General features: G+C 37.7%; 2 protein-coding genes across 3 annotated transcripts in view; one reads left to right on the forward strand and one right to left on the reverse strand.

Moving 5' to 3' along the window:
- Nucleotides 1–568: 568 nt before the first annotated feature.
- On the reverse strand, nt 569–19,324 carry LOC109914554 (neurite extension and migration factor-like). 2 transcript variants are annotated; one of them, XM_048598451.1, is made up of 3 exons: nt 19,228–19,324; nt 8,735–12,267; nt 569–804 (listed from the first exon to the last, which is right to left on the reverse strand). In XM_048598451.1, the coding sequence occupies exons 2-3, from the start codon at nt 12,102–12,104 to the stop codon at nt 797–799; spliced, it is 3,378 nt and encodes a 1,125-aa protein (XP_048454408.1). In that variant the 5' UTR covers nt 12,105–12,267; nt 19,228–19,324; the 3' UTR covers nt 569–796. The 2 variants fall into 2 exon arrangements, with proteins under 2 accessions (XP_048454408.1, XP_048454407.1); XM_048598450.1 differs by lacking the exons at nt 569–804; nt 19,228–19,324 and adding an exon at nt 14,207–14,283 and having other exon boundaries at nt 8,237–12,267.
- Nucleotides 19,325–19,452: 128 nt separating this feature from the next.
- Nucleotides 19,453–23,499, forward strand: part of LOC109916413 (phospholipid scramblase 1-like) — a 140,325-nt gene continuing 136,278 nt past the window's right edge. The window contains exon 1 of the mRNA XM_048598386.1: nt 19,453–19,474. The gene's annotated coding sequence lies outside the window, so the exon portion shown is untranslated. The remainder of the gene's footprint in view (nt 19,475–23,499) is intronic.

Here is a 23,499-nt window from a genome sequence, read left to right on the forward strand (position 1 = left end):
GTTAGACCATTTCAGAGGACAGTTGAGAATTAACATTATTGTTGTAATTTCTTTTTATTCACTTGTGGGATGTAGGCATCATTGGCTGGGCAGCATTTATTGCCCAACCCAATTGCCCTTGAGAAGGTGATGGTGAGCTGCCTTCTTGAACTGCTGCAATCCACCTGCTGTAGATTGACCCACACCAAAATTGTATATTTAGGAGATAGTATAATCACAGCAGACTTCCTTCCCTGAAGAACATTAATGTAGTAATGGGTCTTTATGACAGTCCAATAGTGGTTAACATCACTGCTACTAGCTTTTTATCACTGTTTTAATTTAATTAGTTGAATTTAAATTAGTCGGTTACTTTAGTAAGACTTAGTCTCATGTCCTCAGATCATTAGGTTATTTGTAAGTAACAATAAGTACTACACTGCTGACTCCAGTGGTAGAAATCTGTCAGAATTGCTATTAAAATACATAGTTCACACGCTAGATACAAGTCATATTTTATTTGATAAGGCTTTAATAATCAAAACAATTCATGTAACAAATAAAGTAGAATTTATTAAAAAAAACTAACAATTCATGCTACTTATCAAATAACATTAGAACTGATTATAAACTATGAATAACGGACAAAATTATTATGCAAGGTTAAACTGCCAGTGTCCTTTTTCAACAGTGCAAGCACAGTTAAGGATACAATATGGAATGTGGTTTTAATATCCCAGTACCTATGTTCAATTGTAGCATGTTCATAAGTTGTTCCAGTCTTTTAAAAAATACAACCCTGAGTAGAAGAGGCAGCTCACAAGTCTGAAAACAAACATTTATATTCAAAAATTGGCACAATGCAAATTTCACAGTATCACACCCTTTTGAGGCTATGTTAATATGTCTGAAACAATTTAATTTCTGTAAAAAATTAATCTCTTAATTGAAATATTACAACATGGATGCACTTTATTAGCCAGTCAGATGGATCATATTTAACAGATTAGTCCATTAGCAGTGTAATAATAATGTCTATACTTGTCAGAATCCCCAAAAAATGGACATGCGTGGATAGGTTCAATGGAGTACAAAAGTGCCAATAAAAATCCACAGAAATTGTAACTCTGTCGGTCAGTAGTTTGATGTAAAAAAAACAAAAATAAATTAGACTTAAAAGACCTAGAAGTGCCAAAACTTGTGGCTATCAAAATAATTTATACAAAAGCAAAATATTGTGGATGCTGGAAATCTGAAAGAAACAGAAAATACTGGGTAGAATCAGCATGCCAGTCAGTATCTGTGGAGACAGGAAGAAGTTTAACATCTCAGAATTGTGAACTTCATCATAATAATTAACTGTTTCTCTGACGCCAGACCTGCCAAGTACTTCCAGCATTTTCTGTTTGCATATCTTAGACTAAACCACTTAGTTAAGTACACTATTAAGCGGGTCTACTCATGTCATCATTATAAGCCAAAATACATAATGAAACAAAATGTTATTGTCCATTAGTATTTGTGCTTTTGCTGTAATTCTTAACTGTTTATAAGGAAACAAAAGATGAATGGCCCCACAAACTCTGGAGGAGTTAGTGTCTGTAGTAAATTGACAATTCCAACTAAAATAAGATATTGAAATGTTTGTTATAAGATGAAATAGTTATCAGCTCATATCCTTAAAGAATGGAACTAACATAATATGCAAAAATAAAGGCCATTAATAGTCAAGAAAATACAGTTGACCTGAAATCATATAATTTTAAATATATTGTCTTTGGAAAAATAAATGTTCAATGTCCTTAATGAAGATGTACAACAGATTTAAAGGCATGCTTTACAGAAAAGAATCTAATCAGTGTTAAGAACAACTTACAATTATATAATAGTATGCCACAGCTTTCGGACCTACCAAGGTAATTTATAACAAATTTTTGAAGTGCAGTTGCAATGAGGCATGCAAACCCTCCAGTTAATTTGCACAAGAATAACAAGAGAACAAATAATTAGGCAATTATTTTCTTTTAGATTGTGTTGCTAAAAGGAGAAAATGCAGATTTAGAACTCTCACATTCTTGCCAGTGTCTTGGGAGCTTTTGCATCCACCTGAGTAAACATAATCTTGATTTACTGTAACATTCAGAAGACAATGTAGCACTGCACTGAAACATTCAGCTAGATTATCTGGTTACCTACGTAACAGGACTTCGGCCTACAACTTTTCTCTCAGTAGCAAGAATGTCACCAACTGGTTCAAGCTAACAATTAAAATCAGTTTACTTGTAGGCAAAAATCAACATAATTCTTCTACGTGCTTGCTACTGAATTGATTTCATTGTTTTACATTTTTAAAAAATTCTGCCAAATGAAACACAAAAGCTCTTTGCAGTTCAATTACTTAGAAATTTAGGTGACATGCTCCATGTGGAAAATGTTTTAAATACAAAAATCACATGTCCATTTACATACACAGAACGTAAGTAGGAATCCAAGTTAATCAAAAATTGCTGAAGATACTAGAACTTGTATTAAGTATCAGTATTACCATCAACAAAGACCTCCATAACTTTACTAATGGAAGAGAATATGTTAATAAAGGATTAGTACCAATGAAAGTGACAATGAAGTTTAGATTCCTTTTTACCTATATGTGTGTCATTATTTGAGTTTTCTTCTGCTTGTGTTCATTTATTTAGTTTCTTTGGTAACACATTTTAGGTTTAGGTAAAATTATGTCAAGCGATGAACATTATCGCACATATATAATAACATAAATAATTTTTTTCTCCATCATCCCAAAGTTTTCTCTAGATAAGGTGAACTAGAGAAATCCAAACAGATACAGCAAGTGAATGATAACTAATCTGAAGATTCATTTTCAAGGAATCGAATAAATGAGTCTTGGTAGGGAAATGCGGCAAAATCAGACCCTCAAGTTAATATCAAAGGAGTATTTTTGTCCATAATAAACCTTACATTTGTCAAAAAAGTTACCACAAAGAAAATTCAAATGGCATATTCAACCAAAAACCAACTTGTAAGTATTATTCCTTCAAAACCACTCCAAATATAATTGAAAATGATGCACTGTTTGTATTGTTTTTACTATGCTAAACATGCTAAGTTACCAGACAAGTTAAAAATACTTGGAAATTGAGCAGACAGGACACTGATAAAATTCAATGCAAAAACTGCAAAATGAAAGACTTGGGAGAAAAACACGGAAGTGACTATTAAATGCAAATAAAATAATATCTATGGAAAATAATAATGTGGAACTCCTGACTGACAGTAAGTTTACGTAACAAAACAAAGTTGCAGTGAGCAAAACAATCAAAGGATAGCATTGTGCTGACGTGGTGATGCAATCCTGCTAGTTTGTAAATCATTGGTGCAACTGGCGTTAGAATACTGTACGATTCTGGACATCACAGAAACAAAAAAGAATATTGCTGCTATTGAAAGGATAGAGAAGAAATGATCGAGGTGATGGATGGATTGAAGAGCGAATTGGCATTAGATGTTAGTCATAACCTGTCCCAGGTAATACACCAGTTTCCTGAATGTATTTTTTTTGCATAGGAAATGCATGGATCTGTGAAAATTGCAGCACAGAAATATTTCTACTGATCTTAAACATGGTAAAACTGCACAAGAAAACATGTGGTATAACCTGGTGGGAGAGAACTAGAAAGTAAGAAAGATAAACCAAACTAATAAGAAAGATCAGTGTTATCAGTCCAAAATTGCTTGCAAAAATTCGTTAATATAGATTAATAAGGCAATAAAATACTGAGGTGGAAGACAACATTTTTTGGAGGAGGGAAGAAGATTCTACTGAGTTCTAGCTTTATTGGAAGGGCAATCATTTTAACTTCTTACTTTTCAGCTGTGTATGAGCTGAAAATTACAAAATGTTTCAGATTTGTCTAAAAACACTGCTGCTGGAGTACAGGCTAAGACACATGCTAGGATGGACCATCAAAATTGTGCTTAGGTTGACGAATGTTTCAAAGATTCCCTGATCGTGTGAAGCACCTAATAACTTGAGTAGACTTTAATAGAAACATTACTCCAAAATGTGATGTTTAAGACTATTATGACTTTAAAACTTAGGTTTCGCAAAGTATGATCAGATAAAGTAAATTCTGAGTGAACAAGCAATTTTATTTAAAAAAAAGCTATGTAGCTGAACACATGCATATTGCTAATAATTCTTCATTGTAAACAACCAGTTACCTTACTTTAGGGCATGTTCTTTCTGTTAAAGGCCACTGTCAAAGCTCCATCACTCTGCTAAACAGTGGGATGTGGGCCTCACATATTAAGTTGCTCACTGGAAATTTCCCTACGTATTTCAGAGAACACACAAAGTAAAAAGAACAGCAGTGAATCAATCTCTACACTAGCAGTGGTCTACAGGCAGGCATGCCTGAATGGAGACAGGAAATTGTGCTATGTACCAACACAAAGATACTTAATTTTCAGGAGGAAATACAATGTTGACAAATGGAGCAATAAACTCCAACTTCAGTCAGGAAGAACTTGATATTAGTTTTATTTTGAGGTACACTGCATTCACCAGCATGACAGCAATTCCTGAAAATGCAACATCAAGGAAAATCAAACTGTAATGCTTCAGTGAATCCAGAGTGCCATCATTGAACAAATGAGCAATTAGTTGTTTCTAGGGAACAAATAAAAAAGTATGATTCTTAGAAGTTAAATATATTAAAAATGTGGATTACTGACCTTAGCAATGTGAACCAGTTTAATAAGTGTTAGTCATTTAAAAATTAGTGATGTAAGAAGTATGGGAATAGAAATGTACCAGCAAATATACAAATGTGGACATTAGAGATAACAGAAAAATATTGAACAAAACCATTCCTATTTTACAAAATGCATAGGAAGACTAGGGTTAAGTTAACACTCAAAGATGTCATGTAGTGTTAGAAACCCAATGATACAATATTACGATCACACAAATACAAAGAAGAACAATTCAGCTCATCAAACTAATTTCATTCATATGGTTTTGACCCCTCCATCACCTACATTAATCTCTAGAAACAAACTTCTGTGCAATTATTTTAATCCAAGAATTTTACATTATATTTATTTTCCAATGTTGTGTTGTTGCTGTCCACAGACAATACTTGTCCCCTGCTTGTCCCTATGCACTATCTAATTATGCCAGATTATAATTTTCCCCAGACAACTTTAAATCTTTTCAACCAAAACTTATACACAACTATTTTGAAGCACATGGCTATAATAGATTCGTGAAGTTTGTTCCACATATCTATTATTCAATGGAAGGGAGGGGATGTTCCTCAAATAAACAGCTTATTTTTAACAAATAAAACATTAAACTCATGTCCTCATGTTCTGTATGGACCATCTCATCAGATCTTCCTGAATAAGCTAAAATTCTGGAAACCGTCAACTTTGGATACACCAAATTGAATAGCAGGCTATTTAAAGTTCAGGTGCAAGAAATATTTATACAGTAGATTATTTCTAATGTCTTCATACTTCTACTTCTTGGACTTTTCCTCTGCTAAAACCATAAATATAAAAACACCATCTCCAGGAACCTTTATCAACCTGAGAAAAAAAAAAACATGCATTTTTAGTTTTGATGGTCCATTGTAGCATGGGTCTTATCGTACAGAAATGAAACAGTTTAAAAAAAAACAGGATCCTTGGCTTTGTCAATGAAAGCATGGATACTGAAGCCAAAATGCTAAAAATTATTGGTGTAGCTTCAGTTGGAGTAGTGTTTAATTCAGGGAAAAACCCTTTTTAGGAAGGGCCTCCAGGCTGCAGAGTATAAAAGAGATTTATTGGAAAGACAACTAGAGGTGAAATCTTCAGTTATGTGGAAAATTGAAGCTGGTAACATTCCCTCTAGAGCAGAGAAAATTAAGACAAAACATCGTTGAGTTAAAATTATGATGGACTTAGAGTAAATAAGGAACACTGTTTCTACTACCAGGTAGATCAAAACAACCAGAATTCTGATAACTGGTAAACAGACCGACAGTGAGGTGAGAATTTATTTTCAATCTCAGGCAGTTATGATGATCTCAAAAATCGTGTTTGAAAGTGTATTAGAGGAAGATTCAATTGTAATTTTTCACAGAGATTGGAAATGTACTTGAAAGTGAATATCTGCAGGGCTGTGGGGAAAGGGAGTGGTTTAAGTTCATTAGCTCTTTCAAAGAGAACAATGTGCTGTATGACTTTTGAGAGATTATAATTTCAAATAACTTTATTCATTAAAACCGAAAAACCATATCCTTGCAAATTATCAGCTGCAATTTCCCAATCAAATGGAACTGTCACAACGCATTGAAAATTGCTAGTTTGATGTTTACTGATATTCTATTACTATTCTATCTTGCAGATACAGATGCTTGGTTGTAATTGATTACACATCAATGATAGATCGTACATTCCTCCAGACAGAATATTGATCCAAATTTTGTAGTCAGCAGTGAATGACTTGCACTAGCTACACTTATACCAGTGCCACTGGTCTTTGCACTGGAAGTTATGGCAATTAGAGTTAAAACAAAGGATCCAAAACTTCTGTAACTACTGCAAGCAACATTATGTTATTTAATGAAAGAAACTGAAAAATCCTCAGAGGTCTGCAAAATCTGAACTAGGAAGTGCAAATTAGGATATGTAAACCAAATGCAGAAAATGAAATAAAGAATAGGAAAGAAAGGTGACATTAGAGAGAGAGATAATTGAAAGAGATAAAACAGGCAGAACATTATTTTTTCAAACATCTCCACAATCATTAGAATTCGAATGAGACAGCATCAGAGATGTTGTTAGACTTTAATTGTGAATTAAAGAAAAATATTCTCTGACACTTGAATGGACATGTACCTGATAATTCTGGTTGATCAATGGGTATTTAGTAAAATTTAGTCAAATCTTATAACCTTAAGTCTTGCATATATTTGATGTGCCCCACTATCAGAAAGCTTCATCCTTAATTGTGCATGTGTGGCTACTAGGTGTTACTGTTTGCTTTACTGCTAAATAATGGTGAGCACTGATTGTCTCGCCATTATTTTTACTGAAAAATCCAGGTCAATATTGCCTTTTTTTATTGGGAAGATATGACTGAAGGACACCAGGAAAAATGTGTATTTCAGAGGAATGCCTCAAAAAGGATCTGCACTCTGCTTAGCAATGGATTTAAATATTAAAATTTATGTGCCTCTGATTATTAGAATTTTAGTATAGGCTAAATAGAGTGCACAAAAAATAGAAATTTATCAATGTTGCACTTGCTAAAACTCAAACAAACCAGCAGTTACTCATTACATCACTCACCAGATTTTCAGATAAGACAATGAAACAATTATGAAGGAATGATAAGGCAGTAAATTGCTTTGTAAAAAAAATTACGAGTGAAAGTAAAGCAAAGGGGATGAAATATCACCTTCTTCAGTAAGTCTCAAAGTGAGATTAATTCTAAATTGTATGAAATACTGCTAGATGCAATATTCTACACTTTAAATAAAATGGAATGATTTACTGTGATTATAAAAAAGTTATTTCTTAATGAAACTGCTTCCTCCAGCAACTTGAGTTTCTGGTAAACTCTTTATCTACATACATTCACAACCTATGGTCAGTAGGGAAAATAACATAAACTCTACCTATTTAGTACTTGTTTTATTAGAATATGTTTTCACAGTGCTAGAGGAAAGAGGAATTTTCTGTGACGGTTAACAAAAACTGTAATTCACAATGGTCAAGCAAATCTTTGCAAGTTTGTTTTATCAAATAAATCAAAACAAACAGATCACTTACCTATATATATGGGTGGTTAGCACAATAATTATTTGAGAACAAAAACATATTGCACAGTGTTTTCACAATTAAAATTCTTAAAGCATTTTCACTTCTACTGTTGTTTTACTTCTAAAATTAATATTTTGGTCAAATGCTCCTGCCAAAAGTGAAATATTTAGCTCAGTTTGACAACAAAAGACCAACTACAACTTGATTCTTAAAAGTTGCATAGAAAGGCAGATTGGACAAAAGGAATAAATCTAAAATAGGGAAGACAGATGGACGGGGTAATTAATTTAATTTACAGTAAAGCTAGACAGTGATAGCTTGACTATTAAAAAGATGTTACTTTTCAATAATAATCATTCTAAGTACGTAAGTTCAATGACAATCACAGTAAAAAATGTTACATATATATTAAACAGTATGCATTAGCATTAAGCTGAACACAAATCTAATTGACAATACCTTTAAAAATGTCTTAAATTTTGATATAGTATGGTATTCCCACAACTATAGCAAAAGGCCGAGATTTCAAAGAGGAATATGTACAAAAACATTCTGCAGTTCTTGTACCACATCTATTTAAGACATTGTACATTTTGGTTTGGCAAGATATCAAAATACTTGGTACATTGAACGTTATTTAAAGGAACCTATGCTGTGTAAAAGCAAATCAGTTCAAGAATTCCAAGTATATAAACAGGATATAACAAGATTGCTATTCACCAAGGTAACAAAAAGATATTAAGTTCACTCCATATATTTTTCCTTTGTCATTCACAAACTGTATTGCTTGGACAGTTGCAGTTAGCTGTTTTTGTACTGGAATGACAAACACTGTGAATATAGCAAGAGGCAGTGTGATTTACAGGGTAACTATTAAGACTCACATTGCTTGGATTACATTCAGAAACATGCTGTGGCTTACTTTTCAGACCTTTTGTACCAAAGTGCAATACCTGCACTGGCTTTGGTTTCCATTTGGAACTATTTTGCACTTCCAAAGGCTGATTAACAGCAGGGAGAATAACTTCTGCTTGATTCATGACTGGTTCCACTGAAGCCATCATAAACTGATTAACTGCTGCCATTCCAGAAACTATGTTGGAAAGTATATTACCAGGTTCCTCAAACTCTCTCTGCCCACCATTTAACAGTCTGCTTCCTCTAGTGATGTTGTGAGATACACCATCATAGGACTCCACAGATGCCACTGAGTATTTACCTTTTTGATGCAGTTTTGGTTCCTTCATAGCAGATTTAGTTTTTGCATTCATCAGATCCTTTTCCAAAAGCTTTGTACACACTTCTGAACCTTTATTAGTAAATCCCTTTACAGGTTTATGATTTTTTTCAGGTTGGTACATTTGATTTGCAGATAATGTATCCAAAGAGTTATTTTGAACTACAATGGCTCCATAATCCTCTGGTGATACACTGTCCTTTTCAAAACTCTCTATTTTAATAGTTTTCACCTCATCATTGGTTTTCTGCTGCTTCTGAACAGCATTTTTGCCCAAAAGGCCTCCATTTGATTCTGCAAGTCTTTTTCTTGCAATATTTATTGCCTTATTAACTTCTGAATATTTGTAATTACTTGAATTTACATTATCAGAAGCTTGTAAATGAACAGAAGATTGTGCAGGTTGTGAAAGAGAAACAGATGTTGGGTCACTATTGGTGTGGTAAGTATGAATATTAGTGTGGAATAGTTCACTACATACCTGACACTGATCTACATACAAATTTGGTGATGTAGTCTTACTGGGAAGCTGAGCTTGGCTGCACTGCTCCAAAGATTTAATATCTGACTTGCCTGTTTTGAAAACTATTTTTGGTGTATATTCCTGTGAAAATTTAGAACAACAGCCTTGCTTTACTTTTGCTGGTGTAAAGTTTGAAATGTCTAAAATGCATGCGGAGTCTTTTGAAGGAATCAGTTGCTTTGTTTCTTCTTTTAATATTTTTTGACTGAAGTTGGAATTTATTTCATTTTGACTACTGGACATCTTCAAGCCATATTGATTTACGTTACTATTTACAATTGCTCTACTCTCAACTCCAAACTGCAGTCTTTTATTCTGAGAGTTAACAGTGCACAAAGGAATTTGATCTTTTCCCATTACTCTCTGTGGATGTACATTCTGAACTGTCTCTACATTCCACGCTTCCTGGATGTTTGGCTTTTCTGCCAAATAAAGCTTATTTGATTCACTATAGTTGCTCCCTGTGGAGGCTTCATCAGTTTGTTTTCGTAGTGAAGGAAAATATGTATTTTCTGTTACACCTTCATTGTACTGCCTATTGGCATTGGGAGATTGGGAGCAATCTTGGATGTTTTCATTAACTGAGGAATCTTCCCCATGCAGCAGCGATCGGAAACATCCTCCAAGGATTTCTGGAGCCAGGCGTGTATTAGAAGTAGACAAGTCTGGGAAGCTTGTAGCTAGAACTGGAGAAAATAAACCATTACAAGCTTCTAATTTATCACTGACTGTGGGGGAATGTAAGCTAGTACTGTTGAAATGAAGTAAAGAAGGAGAAGAAGAATTCCACTGACTTGGAATTTTGAGCATGTCTACATCTGGAACTTGAGGCTTTTCATTTGCACTTTCTAAAGAATTTCTGTCACAGGTACTTTTACCGACCTGGCCATTTGCTCTCATTTTCTTTGAGGGTACGTTGTATTTCTTCTGTAGCTTTTGTAAGGAAGAGTCTTCATGCATGACTCTTAACTGATTGGCCTTACTCACAGTCCGAATGGTGATGCGCTTTAGTTCTATTTCATCCGTAAATTCATAAACCGACTTATCATATTTTTGTACTTTCTTGGGTACTTCTGTATTCATAGTATCTGTTTCAATGACATTGTCTTTTTGGTGACTCAAAGTGCATCCTATTTTAATTGATGACATCCCATTAGCAAGTGTTTGTTGTTTTTTATTTTTAGAAGCAAAGAACATATAAGACATACCAGCACCAGAACAGACTTTCAGTTTTCTATCAAGCTTTTCTTGGTTATGACACACATTACAATCACTAGGAATTGGAGACCAAAATTCCTTCAGTGGTGAAAGCTTTTTATATTTTTTTACCATTTCATCAGTCAATAATACTTGTCTCTCTTTGCAATCTAATCTACAGATTTTCACATGCATGTTTTTGTGGCCCTTAAACCGATTAACAATGATATATTTGATAATAACAGGTGGTTCCTTTTTCCCAGTTTTTTTCCTTTTCCGAGGGTACCAATCATCGTCATCTTCCTGTGCAACATCTACATGATCCTTTTTGCCCAAAGATTTCATGGTCTCTAAAGAATCAATATCATACAAATAATCATCGCTGTACCGTATTTGCCGTTTTGCCCTCAAGGTATAATTGGTTTGATTTGAATACCTTTCTGTACTTTTCCTTAATAGCTTCCAATTTTCTCTATCCTCATTTAGAATTGAAGATAAACAGACTGAATTTATTGAATTCTCACGGTCCTTCCAACTGTCCATAAAAACACCTGATAGAACACATTTGTTATTTTCTAATTCATACATTGCACATTGCTCTAGATTGTCATGTTCCCCTTGCTCTTCTTGAACAGAAGAAGAATTATTTTTTCTGGGACTTTTCTCATCATTTTTGGTTCCATTACATTGTGTGTTGGGAAAAAAATGCACTTGCGCATCATCTTGAAAGGCATTAGTCTTCTCTCTCATATTGTCTTGAAAAGATTCATACTTTATCTTCAGTGAACATAAGTCACTACTTAGTGTTGATTCATCATCAAATAAAAAGCTGTCACTGTCTTCTTCACTTATTAAATTAGCTGAAAAGTCACTTGTTGCACAAAGGTCTAAAAATTCATCTTTGTTTTCATTTATGAAAGATTCAAAGTAACTCCAGTTCTGGCTTGGGATTGGTAGTAATGCGTCATCTCCATTATATTTTTCCATGAACAAACCTTCATGAGCACTGGCAGCGGTATCTAATTCATCTACCCTTGCATCATCAAATTTGTTTTCACATGTCATTCCATTTAAAGAAAAATTCAACATTTGGTCAGAAATAGGGTCTTCAGTCTGAAAAACTGAGAAGTGTGTTTCTGGTGACACAGTATTTCCCTTGCTCAATTTGTTTTTGCATATTCTCCATTTGGCTCCAAGTTCACAATAATCAGTTTCATTTGCCTCAGAAATACTTTCAGCTGTTACAAGAGATTCACAGTACTTTTCTTGAAGACAAGAATAGTCCTTAGCTTCCATTGTAATTTCTCCAAAATATTTTGCTACATGCACAGACATGTGAAGAGAAACATTACACTGATTGAAAAAAGGAAAACTGTGATAAGGTAGCAACAGGCTCAAAAAAATCCATTTTCTTTAGCTGTTGGTCATTGCATATTTGCTGGTTATGCTGTATGTCATACCATACAGTAGTTGTCCAGCCCTTGAGTTGTGTAAACTTCTAAAAAAAAGAAAAACAAAGTCAAAAATTTACGTCTCTAAAAATGTACCTAACTTACCCAGCTTGAATACAACATGTTTCTGCAGTTTTTGGAACAAAATCTTTTAATTGAAATGCAAAAATAGAAAATGAATTACACCTCATTAAATCCTTATAGAGTATTTTAACATAATTCTTGGTGACAGTTGCAAGCACATAAATATGCGCATGTTAAGCTCCATAGTTCTTTAGTATGTAAAACGGTCTTTTTGATACCTATATTTACATAGCATTTTTGGGTGAACCTTTTGCAAAACTCTTTGGTGCAGTTTCAAGTTCTGTAGGGAGATCCTTCTTTGGATTATCCATGTTAAAGTTAATTTGTTCCTACTAAACAACTTATTGTAAAAAAAAGTGCAAACAGCAAGTTAACATTAATTTTATTGAGCAATATTTAGGTTTTCTTGCTTAATTCTTTTCATTTATTTTTTAAAAGGATGGAAATAAAGCATTTAATTAAAAAAGGAAAGAAAAATTTTTTTTCAAAAGAAAGTGAATCTTAATGCAAATTTTATAGTTATATTTCTTGCTCAAATAAAATCTCTCTCCCCTTCTATGGTTGAAGCTATCACTTAAAGGAAAATGTCCTAGATCCTAGAAAAATGTTACATAAGTGGTTCAAGGGATGAGGGACATCAGTTCCATGAATAGACTGGAGAATCTAGAGGTACTTTCCTTACAAGAAATTGACAGGAAATGTATTCCAATTCGTGATGGGTTTGGACAGAGTAGCTCGGGAGAATCTATTCCAATTGGGAGAAAGATCAAGACCAGGCAATAGAGAATTAAAATGGAAGTGGATGAGCACTCAAAGAGAAAGAAACTGCAGAGCTAAGGGAAAAGGAGAGGGGAGTATGAAAGGTGAAATTGGTCTTACAGAGAGCTGCACAAAACTTGATGGACCAAATGTTCTCTGTGCTGTAAGCATTAATGATTGATGCTTACAATATGTTTCCATTCCAAACCAGTTGGAACATAAAGAATTGATTTCAAACCTGCTTGATCATCATGGACCCATCCAATCCCAGCAAACCATGTTATGACAGAAGGATTTGTATTCTCCATCTACAGTGTTTGACTTATCTTGCCTAGGCAGCTGTGTGGAGGCTCTCAGGTCACTTTAAAATCAGTTTGTCTCAACCTGGTCCCTTGCCAAAATTGAACAGTCACTGCAATTGTATAACAAAGGTATGCTGTAAATTTTGGTGCTGTTTTGGATGACTTCACGCTCACATATTTGCTTCATAAGCAAGGTTACGTGGGTTGTTCAAGTGATGAAGGATGGAAGATTACACAATAATTTGGTTTGGGGAACTTGTTTCTTTCCATCACCTTCACCTCCACCACTTAGTCTTGCCCATAAAGATTTTTTAATCTCTTCCAGAAAGTCATTTGAAGATAATTATGAGCAGTCTTATACATCTACAAATGGTCACAGATCCATATCAAAACTACCACAATTTTTGTTTTTATTTGTACATAGGATGTGGGCCTTGATGGCTAGATCAGTATTTATTACCTATCTCTAATTGCCCTGGAGAAGTTGATGGTGAGTTGCTTTCTAGAACCACTGCAGTGCTTGGGTGTATAGACACACACAATGCTGTTAGGAAGGGAATTCCAGGTTTTTGACTTAACAGTAATAATGGAATGGCGATACAGTTTAAAGTCATGACTGTGTGACTTGGAAGAGAAACTGCCAGGTAGTGTATCTGCTGCCCTTACTCTTACAGTGATAAGAGGTCACAAGGTTAGAAGGAGCATTGGTGAGTTACTGCAGGGCATCTCGTATACAGTAAACATTGCTGCAAATGAATCCCATTGAATCCAATTTTGCTAGGACTCTTTGATGTCATACTTAGTCAAATGCTCTCTTGGTGTCAATGGCAGTCCCTCTCACCTCATCTCCAGATTTTAGCTTTTTTGTCCATGTTTGGATGAAAGTTCCAATAAGGTCAGGAACAGAGTGGGCTTGGCAGAACCCAAACTGAGCATCAGTGAGTGTTTAATTATTCGCGAATGTTGCTTGATAACACTGTTGATGACCTCCTTTATCACATTGTTGATGATTGGAAGTATACTGATGCGGTGGTATTTGGCTGGGATGGCAAAGTCCTACATTTTGTCACATGACAAACTCCACATTGTCGAGTAGATGCCAGTGTTGTAACTGTAATGGAACAGCTTGTGGTAACATAGCTAATGCTGGAGTACAAATCTACAGTACAGTTATTGGAATGTTGTCAGGGCCCATTGCCCTTGCAGTACCCAATGTTTTCAACTGTGAAGTTACATAGTTAAGTCTGGTACCTAATATGTTGGGGATCTCTGGAGAAGGTCCAGATGGATAATCCACTTGCCACTTTTGGCTGAAGATGGATGCAGTGCTTCAGCTTTGTCTTTTACACTGATGTACTGGGCTCCTCCATCATTGGGATATTTGAGGAGTCTCCTCCTGTTAATTATTTAATTGTACACCACTGTTTATGACTGGATGTGGCAGGACCTGCAGTGATTGGATCTGATCCATTGGTTGTGGGATCACATAGTTTAATCAGATGCTGCTTATGTTCCTTAATATCCCAGTAATTCTGTTCTGTAGCTTCATCAGGTTGACACCTCATTTTCAGTTATGTCTAGTGCTGCTCCTGACATGGTCTTCTGCACTGTTAATTGAACCAGGGTGCACCTCACAGCGTAACGGTAGGGTGGGGGATATGCCAAGCCATGAGTTTCACATTGTGCTCTAGGAGACCATAAATATACATGAGCTTTTACTAGATGTCTGATCCAGAGATTCATGTGATACCAGGGCTAATATAATAAACACAAGAATAACTGAAGAGTGACACACCTACATGACTATGGTTCCTTCACCAGAACTCCACTGCCTGTTTGGGACATAGACCAATCCCATCCGGGTTGACCTAAATCTGAAACTGCGACTTCTGCTGCATAGAAGAACAAGGGGCGTGGAGTTTTGCCACACAAGAGAATACTGGCATTCATGACGTGTGTGTCACATCTGGACATAGATCAATCAGCCTACTGCGACTGATAAAGCAAGTCATACACCATTCTTACAGGGCTATGAAAACACATAGAGCATTCCCTGTTGAGACTAATCTCAGAAAATCTCCTCACAATCCTTAGAAGAAAGGGCCTGGTAAGATTGCATTTTGAGCCATGTCCTACAGTCTAGCAGATACAAAGTTAAAGACAAAGCTGAATATTCAATAAAAAGTGAATGCAAACACACATTGTTTCTTCCACAATCAATAAAATATCCCTAATTCGCTTCAACTAACGTGCTTACCATGAGACATGCCAATATATTGAGGTCTAGAAGCTAGCCTTGACAAATGATGACGCACACATAAATAAAGTTCAAAGTAATGTGCAATTTTAAAAATGACATCTAATTTGAAAAATGCTGCTAAATTTATGTTCTTAATAAATCACAAGATTGCACTTAGGGCCACTATGTTTTGTGTAAGCCTGACAGACATCTTTCGCAAAATTGGAAGAAGTTGGCTTAATGTATTGTCCTGTTTGACTTTAATTACTGTGCTGGGTGTCCTCTGGAGGTTTCCTGTTAAATGGGGTGTCCTGCACTGGAGCTGGGCCATTTTCTTGGGCCTTTCCTGATGCCAATGGCAGAGGGGACAGACCACTCACATTGAGGGTGCTCTGAGAGGAAGGTCCAGCGTTGCTGGCACTTGCTGCTCCATCTGGGTGCATATGGCACCTGTCTCCTTGGAGAAAGGGTGCCCCTTACTAACCACCAATATACTAAGGCCGTGGTTCAAGCAATGGAGGTCAGGGAATGTACAGATTGTGGGTTTGACCCGACTCTCCATGGCGATTGTCACCTTCTCCACTGGAAGAATCCATGCACTCATGTCTGAGACATGGCACAATTCATGGCTTACATGGATTCTTCCACTGGCCTTGCAAGTTACATCTCCATGATATGGTCTGCTATCCTATGTAATATCTCCAGCGGTCTTCTTATGGCTACGAACATAGGCCAGTTATCAGATGGGGTTCAGCAGAAATCTGGTCCCCAGAGGTCCTCCAAAAGTTGGGGGCTTGTAACTTGGTTGTCTCATTCTCTCTCGGGTACTGAGATGTGTCTGTTCTGTGACCAACAGATTGCGACCTAATTTCTAAATGTGATCCACTTAGATATAACTACACTGATTGAATTTGGAGAAAAGGCATGTGATGGTGCATCCTCTAGAACAACGGTCCTGTTGACCATAGAAGTGGAACCTTCAGGGTGTGTTTGATCTTGGATAGCAGGAAACTGCAGTGGAACGCAAAAGGAGCCACTTGGAGGGTCATCACAGCATAACCACGAGATAATTCTTCATGTGCTGCCCAAGTGCTATATACCAGCATTGGGTTGGATAAATACTTATGAATTTGCCTTGCCATTCCAGCTGCACTGTCCAAAGTCCCTCCTCTCCTGTGAGTTTTAAAGCCTTTTCTTTTGCTTGGGTGAGAACCTTAATGTCTGCAACTCAACCTGATGTCCTTGACCTCTCTTCGCATTGTGGATCTGCTCATTCTGCGTGACAATGTGCAGAGTTAGTATCCTGTCAATGACACACAACCTCCTTGTTTGCATGTTCTTCATTATACATATGCTGGCCTGTCAGTTGCAATTGACGTTAAAGCACATAAGCCAAACTTTCACAATTTGGTCTCAATTGCCTTTGGCACTGAGACTAACCATGACTTTAGTCATCTGGTGTAAATGCCCACTTGCAAATATAAATTAAGTAAATACAAAAGACCTTAAGATAAGATGCAACCCTGTCATTTACAATGGAGATCACAGCAGGTCCTCTACTGAAGTTAAGTTCTTGTATGGACCTCATTGTTGCTTGCTTCCTTTTCCTCTGCTCAGGTCACTTTCATCAGACATGAAGGTCTTTACTTGCCAGCTATGGCCAGACATCTTGAGTACCTGTAGGGAACTATTGAATTATTGCTGAACTGTGGGGATGGTCTCTGTCTTGCCTCAGGCAAGAAAGGACTTGGATATGATGGGGAGAGGTGAATGTCAAGCAATAATAATCAAGGTAGAGAGTAACAGGATGAGAATCTTGAACAAGAGATGGAAAGGCTGTGAGGATTGTGATCTATTGCACTGAAAAATTATAAAGTTACCATGGCAACGGAATTATGCATACAAGTTATGGCTGTGATGCAGTATCTAAGTTTGTCCACAAGTTTCTTCAGTAGAACAGATTAAATTGAACACTTTGGAGAAGCTCTGCCCACGGCTACATAAATAACTCAGTGGAGGAACTAATCAGTTTTAAACTGTGGATCTAAGTCACTGTTCCAGTTTGTAGTTGGTCAGTTCTACTTTCATGTACCGTACATTAAGTTCCGATACCGTAGATTACATTGTCTCTTAACTAATGTTAAACTAATTTAATCTGTCATTCTACTACTATGTAATTAACTATTTCTGGTTACTGAAATAACTGCCCCTTTAGTGGCTAATCCCTCACTACTTAATACTGGTATTTCCCATTTGACTAGTAGCACAAGTTTGTGGCAACAACTCTGCCTAAAGATGATCCAAGTGGAACCATGCGTCAGCTGCAGGCATCCTTTACACTGCCTATTTCCTGTTCTGCCAACTCGAATGGCTCGCCAATCAAAGTACCACTAAGTAACTGTTTCTCTCTCCACAGATGCTGCTCTGTTGAGTATTGACAGTATTATTTATTTTTATTATACATGTTTCTTAACTTTTTTTAACAGTGGTTCATCACCAAATAAAAACTTTTAAAGTAATTAATGTAGCTCTGGAGAATGTTGGAGCTGAAAATTCAATTTCAGTGTAAAAAGAACACTGCAAAATTTTATTCAGTTTAGGTAAATTAATACTTTTAAACGTATGCTGTACTTTAAAATGCCGTTAAACTAATCGTTTTATTATTTCATATAAAATGGACAGTCATCCTAATTCATGTATTTATATTTCTACGAATATAATTCAATAAATGTCATTGTTACCGCTACTCCATCCACATTGAATGCAATTTAAAAAAAGACCTTGCAATTGGAACTGCATTGTGAAATTTCCAGAGGTTGTTGTGCATCTCTCTTTTGGGTACCACATCAAAACTATTGAGAGAGTTATTGGTTAATGTGGAAGAACGTAAAGAATGTGTTGCTAAAGGGAGGTATCCTCAAAAAAGTTCAATACAACTTACACATATAGATCCGTTTGTTTCTTTCAGGTAATGTTCAACAAGACCGTAAAAACATAAATCCATCAGCAGAATCGCATGGTCTTAAAATGTCTATTTTTGTGGAAGTATGTAGTACTCTTCGTCTCAAAGTAATGCGTGCACCAAAACTCGTAGCAACTAGGTTTTAATGTGGTCATGTTACTACCAACGATCAAAATCAAACGAAATGATTAAGAACGGTGCAAAAAAAGCACATGAGCAGAATGTGCCGCGGTCCTTTTAACAACAATAACAAAACTCATCACAGTTTGTTAAAAAAAACGAGTTCCTTACAGGACGACAAACAGCAGTTGTAAATACTCCGATCCCCCTAACCCTCAGTACATCTTGCAGAGTTTTTAAACTTCATTGTGCACCGAGCTGGCCTTATGAAGAGTTTCTTCAAGTGCCACAGACGGGTTTTCACACGGCTCGGTGGCGGGGATAATGGGGGGTGGGAGGCAGGAGGACAGGGGGCTAAGGTTCTCCCGCTGCAGTCCTCCCTCCTTACTGCGGACCCTTGAGCTGCAACAGCGCCTTCAGCAAAGGCGAGAATCACCGTCCATCACCGCGGCACACAAAGAGCCGGATCCTCCGGCCAGCCGCCGTCCCCTCCCCCCAGCCCCGCCCGTCTCTGTGTAACCGCCGCCTCTCGCGGGCTCACCTTAACCTCCGCTCGCGCACTAACCGCCGCTCTCTTCAAAATGAACTCGCGCTGCGGCCCGCGGGGGCAGGAGACACCGGGCGGGCTGGGGGAGGGGCCTCGGGCAGGGGGCGAGGGGGAGGGGCCGGGGCTTGTTTGGCAGAGGACGAGATGGAGACGCTGTGCATTTCGGAAGCTGCAGTTGTTCTGGTCCAGGCTTGCAGCCGCGGTGTTTTGTTGCGGGACTACAAATCCCACAGGGTGTGAGGTAAGGAGGAAGCCATTTACCAAATCCCATTGTCGTTTATTTAAAGAGTCTGCTCAAACCAGTCAGCTCTGAAGAAACCAAAACAGAAATTGCTGAGAAAACTCCGCAGCATCTTTGAACAGAAAGCACAGTGAATGTTTCTGAAGAAGGGTCACTGGATCCCAAACGTTCACTCTGCTTTCTCTCCATAGATGCTGCCAGACCTGCTGAGTTCTTCCAGCGATTTCTGCTCAAACGTCTGTTGGCTTGCAACTGTACAATGAACGCATACCTTCACCATGTTTTCAGTTTTGTTATCTTCCTTCATTTGTCAATGCTCTCACCGTCTCTGCACTGTGAAGATCAGAGGGGGTTGTCTGAAAAGCAGAACGTTCTCATAAAACAAAAGCACGCTGCTGGAAATTAAAACAAAGAGAGGGCTGGAAATGGAGCATTTGCTGAAACATCGCTAAAATTAGAAGCGGGAAGGAAAGGAAAAAGACAGAACAAATGGGAAAGTTACTAATGGAATTCTCCATCCCAAGGCACTTGTTCACAGAGGTGCAACACCGATTTTTTGATTTTATCTCACACCTTCACGTTTTCCAGGCTCCAAACAGTTCGTCCTGGTGAAACAGCGATCTACTTCTGTTCGAGACTTGAGCACAAATACCAGTGCTTACACTCCATGGCAGTTTTTGGAATAGATACTGTTCTCTGCAGCCAACAGCATGAATCCCAAAGGCTACGTTGCCTGCTTTGTGCCAGGGTAAATGTCTCCCAGGGCTGGAGAGGAACTTGGAGTGGGCAGGGAAGAATCCCGTGATTGTAGTTCACATGGGTGCCGACAACACAGATAAGCCTAAGCAATTAAAATTCAAAATCCAAAAGTTATGACCCCTGGATTACTACCTGAGCCATGACCAAATTGCCATATAGTGAATGAAAGCAAAGAATTGAATTCATGTCAAACATTGATGTGGGAGAAATGAGTTTCAGTTCATGGTGCTAGTACTGGCTAAAGAGGAACTGTTCTATTTGGGTAGCTTCCAAATGGGCCACATTGGGGCCTGTATCCTGATTTAACAAAAAAGTGGCAGATAGAGTACAACCTGGGAAAGTGTGAGGTCATGCACTTTGGTAAGAATAGAAGCATGGGCTATTTCTAAAAGGGGAGAAAATTCAGAAGTTTGAAGTGAAAAGAGACTTGGGAGTTCTAGTCTAGGATTCTCCCAAGGTAAACTTGCAGCTTGAGTCAGTAGTTAGGAAGGCATATGCAACCATGGCATTTATTTTGAGAGGACTTGAATATGAAAGCCGGGATGTACTTCTGAGGCTCTATAAGGCTCTGGTCAGGCCACACTTGGAGTATTGTGTACAGTTTTGGGCCCCATATCTCAGGAAAGATGTACTGGCCCTGGAGTGGCTTCAGAGGAGGTTCACAAGAATGGTCCCAGGAATGAAAAGCTTAACATATGAGGAATGTTTGAGGACTCTGAGTCTATACTCATTGGAGTTTAGAAGGATGAGGGGGTATGTAATTGAAATTTACAGAATACTGAATGGACTAGACAGGGTGGATGTTGGAAAGATGTTTCCATTGGAAGGAGAGACTAGGACCTGAGGGCACAGCCTTAGAATAGAGGGAAGACCTTTACATCAGAGATAAGGAAAAACTTCTTCAGCCAGAGAGTGGTGAATCTATGGAATTCACTGCCACAGAAGGCTGTGGAGGCCAGGTCATTGAGTATGTTTAGGACAGAGATAGATAGGTTCTTGATTGTCAAGAGGATCAAAGGTTACTGAGAGAAAGTGGGAGAATGGAGTTGAGAAACATATCAGCCATGATTGAATGGCGGAGCAGACTCGATCGGCTGAATAGCCTAATTTCTGCTCCTATGTCTTATGGTATTATGGTCTTATCAAATGCTGAAAACGATAGAGTGTTTTAAACTAAATAATAGGGTGGGGCAGGGTTGGAGGGAGGGAAAACAATTAAAAAGATAAAAGACAAGGCAAAAGTTTAGAGTAGTGATAAATTGTCAGTAGTCTTGTGACAAACTGGGTCGCATGTTGTATCTAAGCTAGAAGTTCTGCGTCCAATTCGCACTCTGGGACTGATGACAGAAGAAGGCAAGTTCGTAATATGGCTAAGTAGGTTGAATATCAACTTGTAAATTCTTTGTAAAGTATGCCAATGGCAGGTGGTAACAGCAGGAGACATTCCTGGTCAACCTTGTTATGGAAAAAAAGGGTACTCGACCGTCTGTTATGATCCCAACTGATGGTAATACCAGAATGAAAAATCCCAGAATGAAACCTGGCTCAATAGAATACGGCTGATTCTTACCACATTTTGGCAAAATGTAATTTTCATTGAGTTTCATGGAAGCTTCCGTGTGCGAGACCTAGTGAATTTCCCCACGCAATTGTCCCAGATGTTCCTCAGTAACTACCTACCCTACTTCTATGGCGCCCCTCTCATCCGATGCTGCAGCTGGGATAGCCTGGAATACAATTTCATTGCTGGTACTGGTGCAAGCCTTCAATCTTGGCCACGCACTGAGTCACGTGTTGGCAGTCTGAAGTTGCCATTTATGTAGTGGCATAGCAGCCAAAACTAAATAGCACTTCTTACAGCACACAGATGACATGGCTGATAGTTTCTTGCACATAAAACTGCAAATTCCAACACTTTTCGTTGTTTAAGCAGTGGGCTGCACAATTTACCAATTCATAGTCACATTCTGTCTTGCAGCTCTCCAAATGTCTGTCCTACTTCTTCCCCAATGTCCGCTGTAGCCCATCATTCAACGTGAGGCCATCATGTTCAGGGAAGCTTTCAAATGTTTCAAAACATGATATTTTATTGACAAACGCCAAAAGTGAACAGAAATGAAATCAATAGGTGGCATTTCTCTCCTGGAATTTTAAAAAGAATGCTTGCATGTTGAACATGTTCAAAACTTAGGAAGGGTCATTGGACCCAAAACATTAACTCTGATTTCTATTCACAGATGCTGCCAGTCCCACTGAGCTTTTCCAGCAATTTCTATTTTTTTCTTTGATTGACAGCATCCACAGTCCTTTTGTTTTATATTTACCAGTAGCTTTGTTATCTGCTCCAGTTGTGCACAGCACTGCATGCTAGGATTATGTGACACACTCTGTTCAGAGTATAATAGAGGGACCCACCAGTTTGGTCCAAGCAGCAGAACCTCATCTTCAGCACACCTAGGGTGTGCTCCATGCATGCCCTGGTTGAAGTATTGACTACATTGTGGCTGCCCTCGACCTCAGTCAATGAATTTCATGACTGAATCATTGGCTTTGATCACAGTGAGTAGCCCTTGTCCCCAGTAACCAGCTTGAAATGACGTCTGAGCCCTCAAATGTAGCAGGAACACAAGAGTTCTGAGGAATGTAGAAGTTGTGGCAGCTCCCAGGGTGTCAGGCGCAAACCTCTAAGAAAAGGAACAAAAACAGAATTTCTGAGGAAAGATCACCGGATCCGAAACGTTAACTCTGATTTTTTTCTCCACAGATGCTGCCAGACCTGCTGAGCTTTTCCAGCAACTTCTGTTTTTGTTCCTGATTTACAGCATCCAAAATTCTTTCAGTTTTTATTCTCTAATAAAAGGAACCAGTTATCATGGATCACTTGCAATTGATGGAATTGAATCACTTTCTGTTTATGAACTCGGCTACATTATATTACAGTCCTTTCAGCAAGACGTGTGCCATCGATGGTGCCCTGGACCCAGGGAAATCAGCCATGTTACCAATTCCTACTGCTCAGGCTGCAGCATTTATTTGTCACAGGCAAACAAAATGCACTGGTATGATCTGGCACAATTGGCATCGGTCACTGTTTTGATGCACTTATAGGTGACTGATTGAGAAATCCTACACAGGTCTCCCACGACATTCCCTGGGGAAGGAGTCAGACCCATAAAAGTTCATGACAGTTGTCACCTTGATGGCTACCCACTCTTTCAGGTTGCAAGTCAATGTTCAATAACTGGCATCTTCTGTGAGTGTCCTGG

The sequence above is a fragment of the Rhincodon typus genome, chromosome 6, assembly GCF_021869965.1.
Source record: "Rhincodon typus isolate 14 chromosome 6, sRhiTyp1.1, whole genome shotgun sequence".
Taxonomy (NCBI): domain Eukaryota; kingdom Metazoa; phylum Chordata; class Chondrichthyes; order Orectolobiformes; family Rhincodontidae; genus Rhincodon; species Rhincodon typus.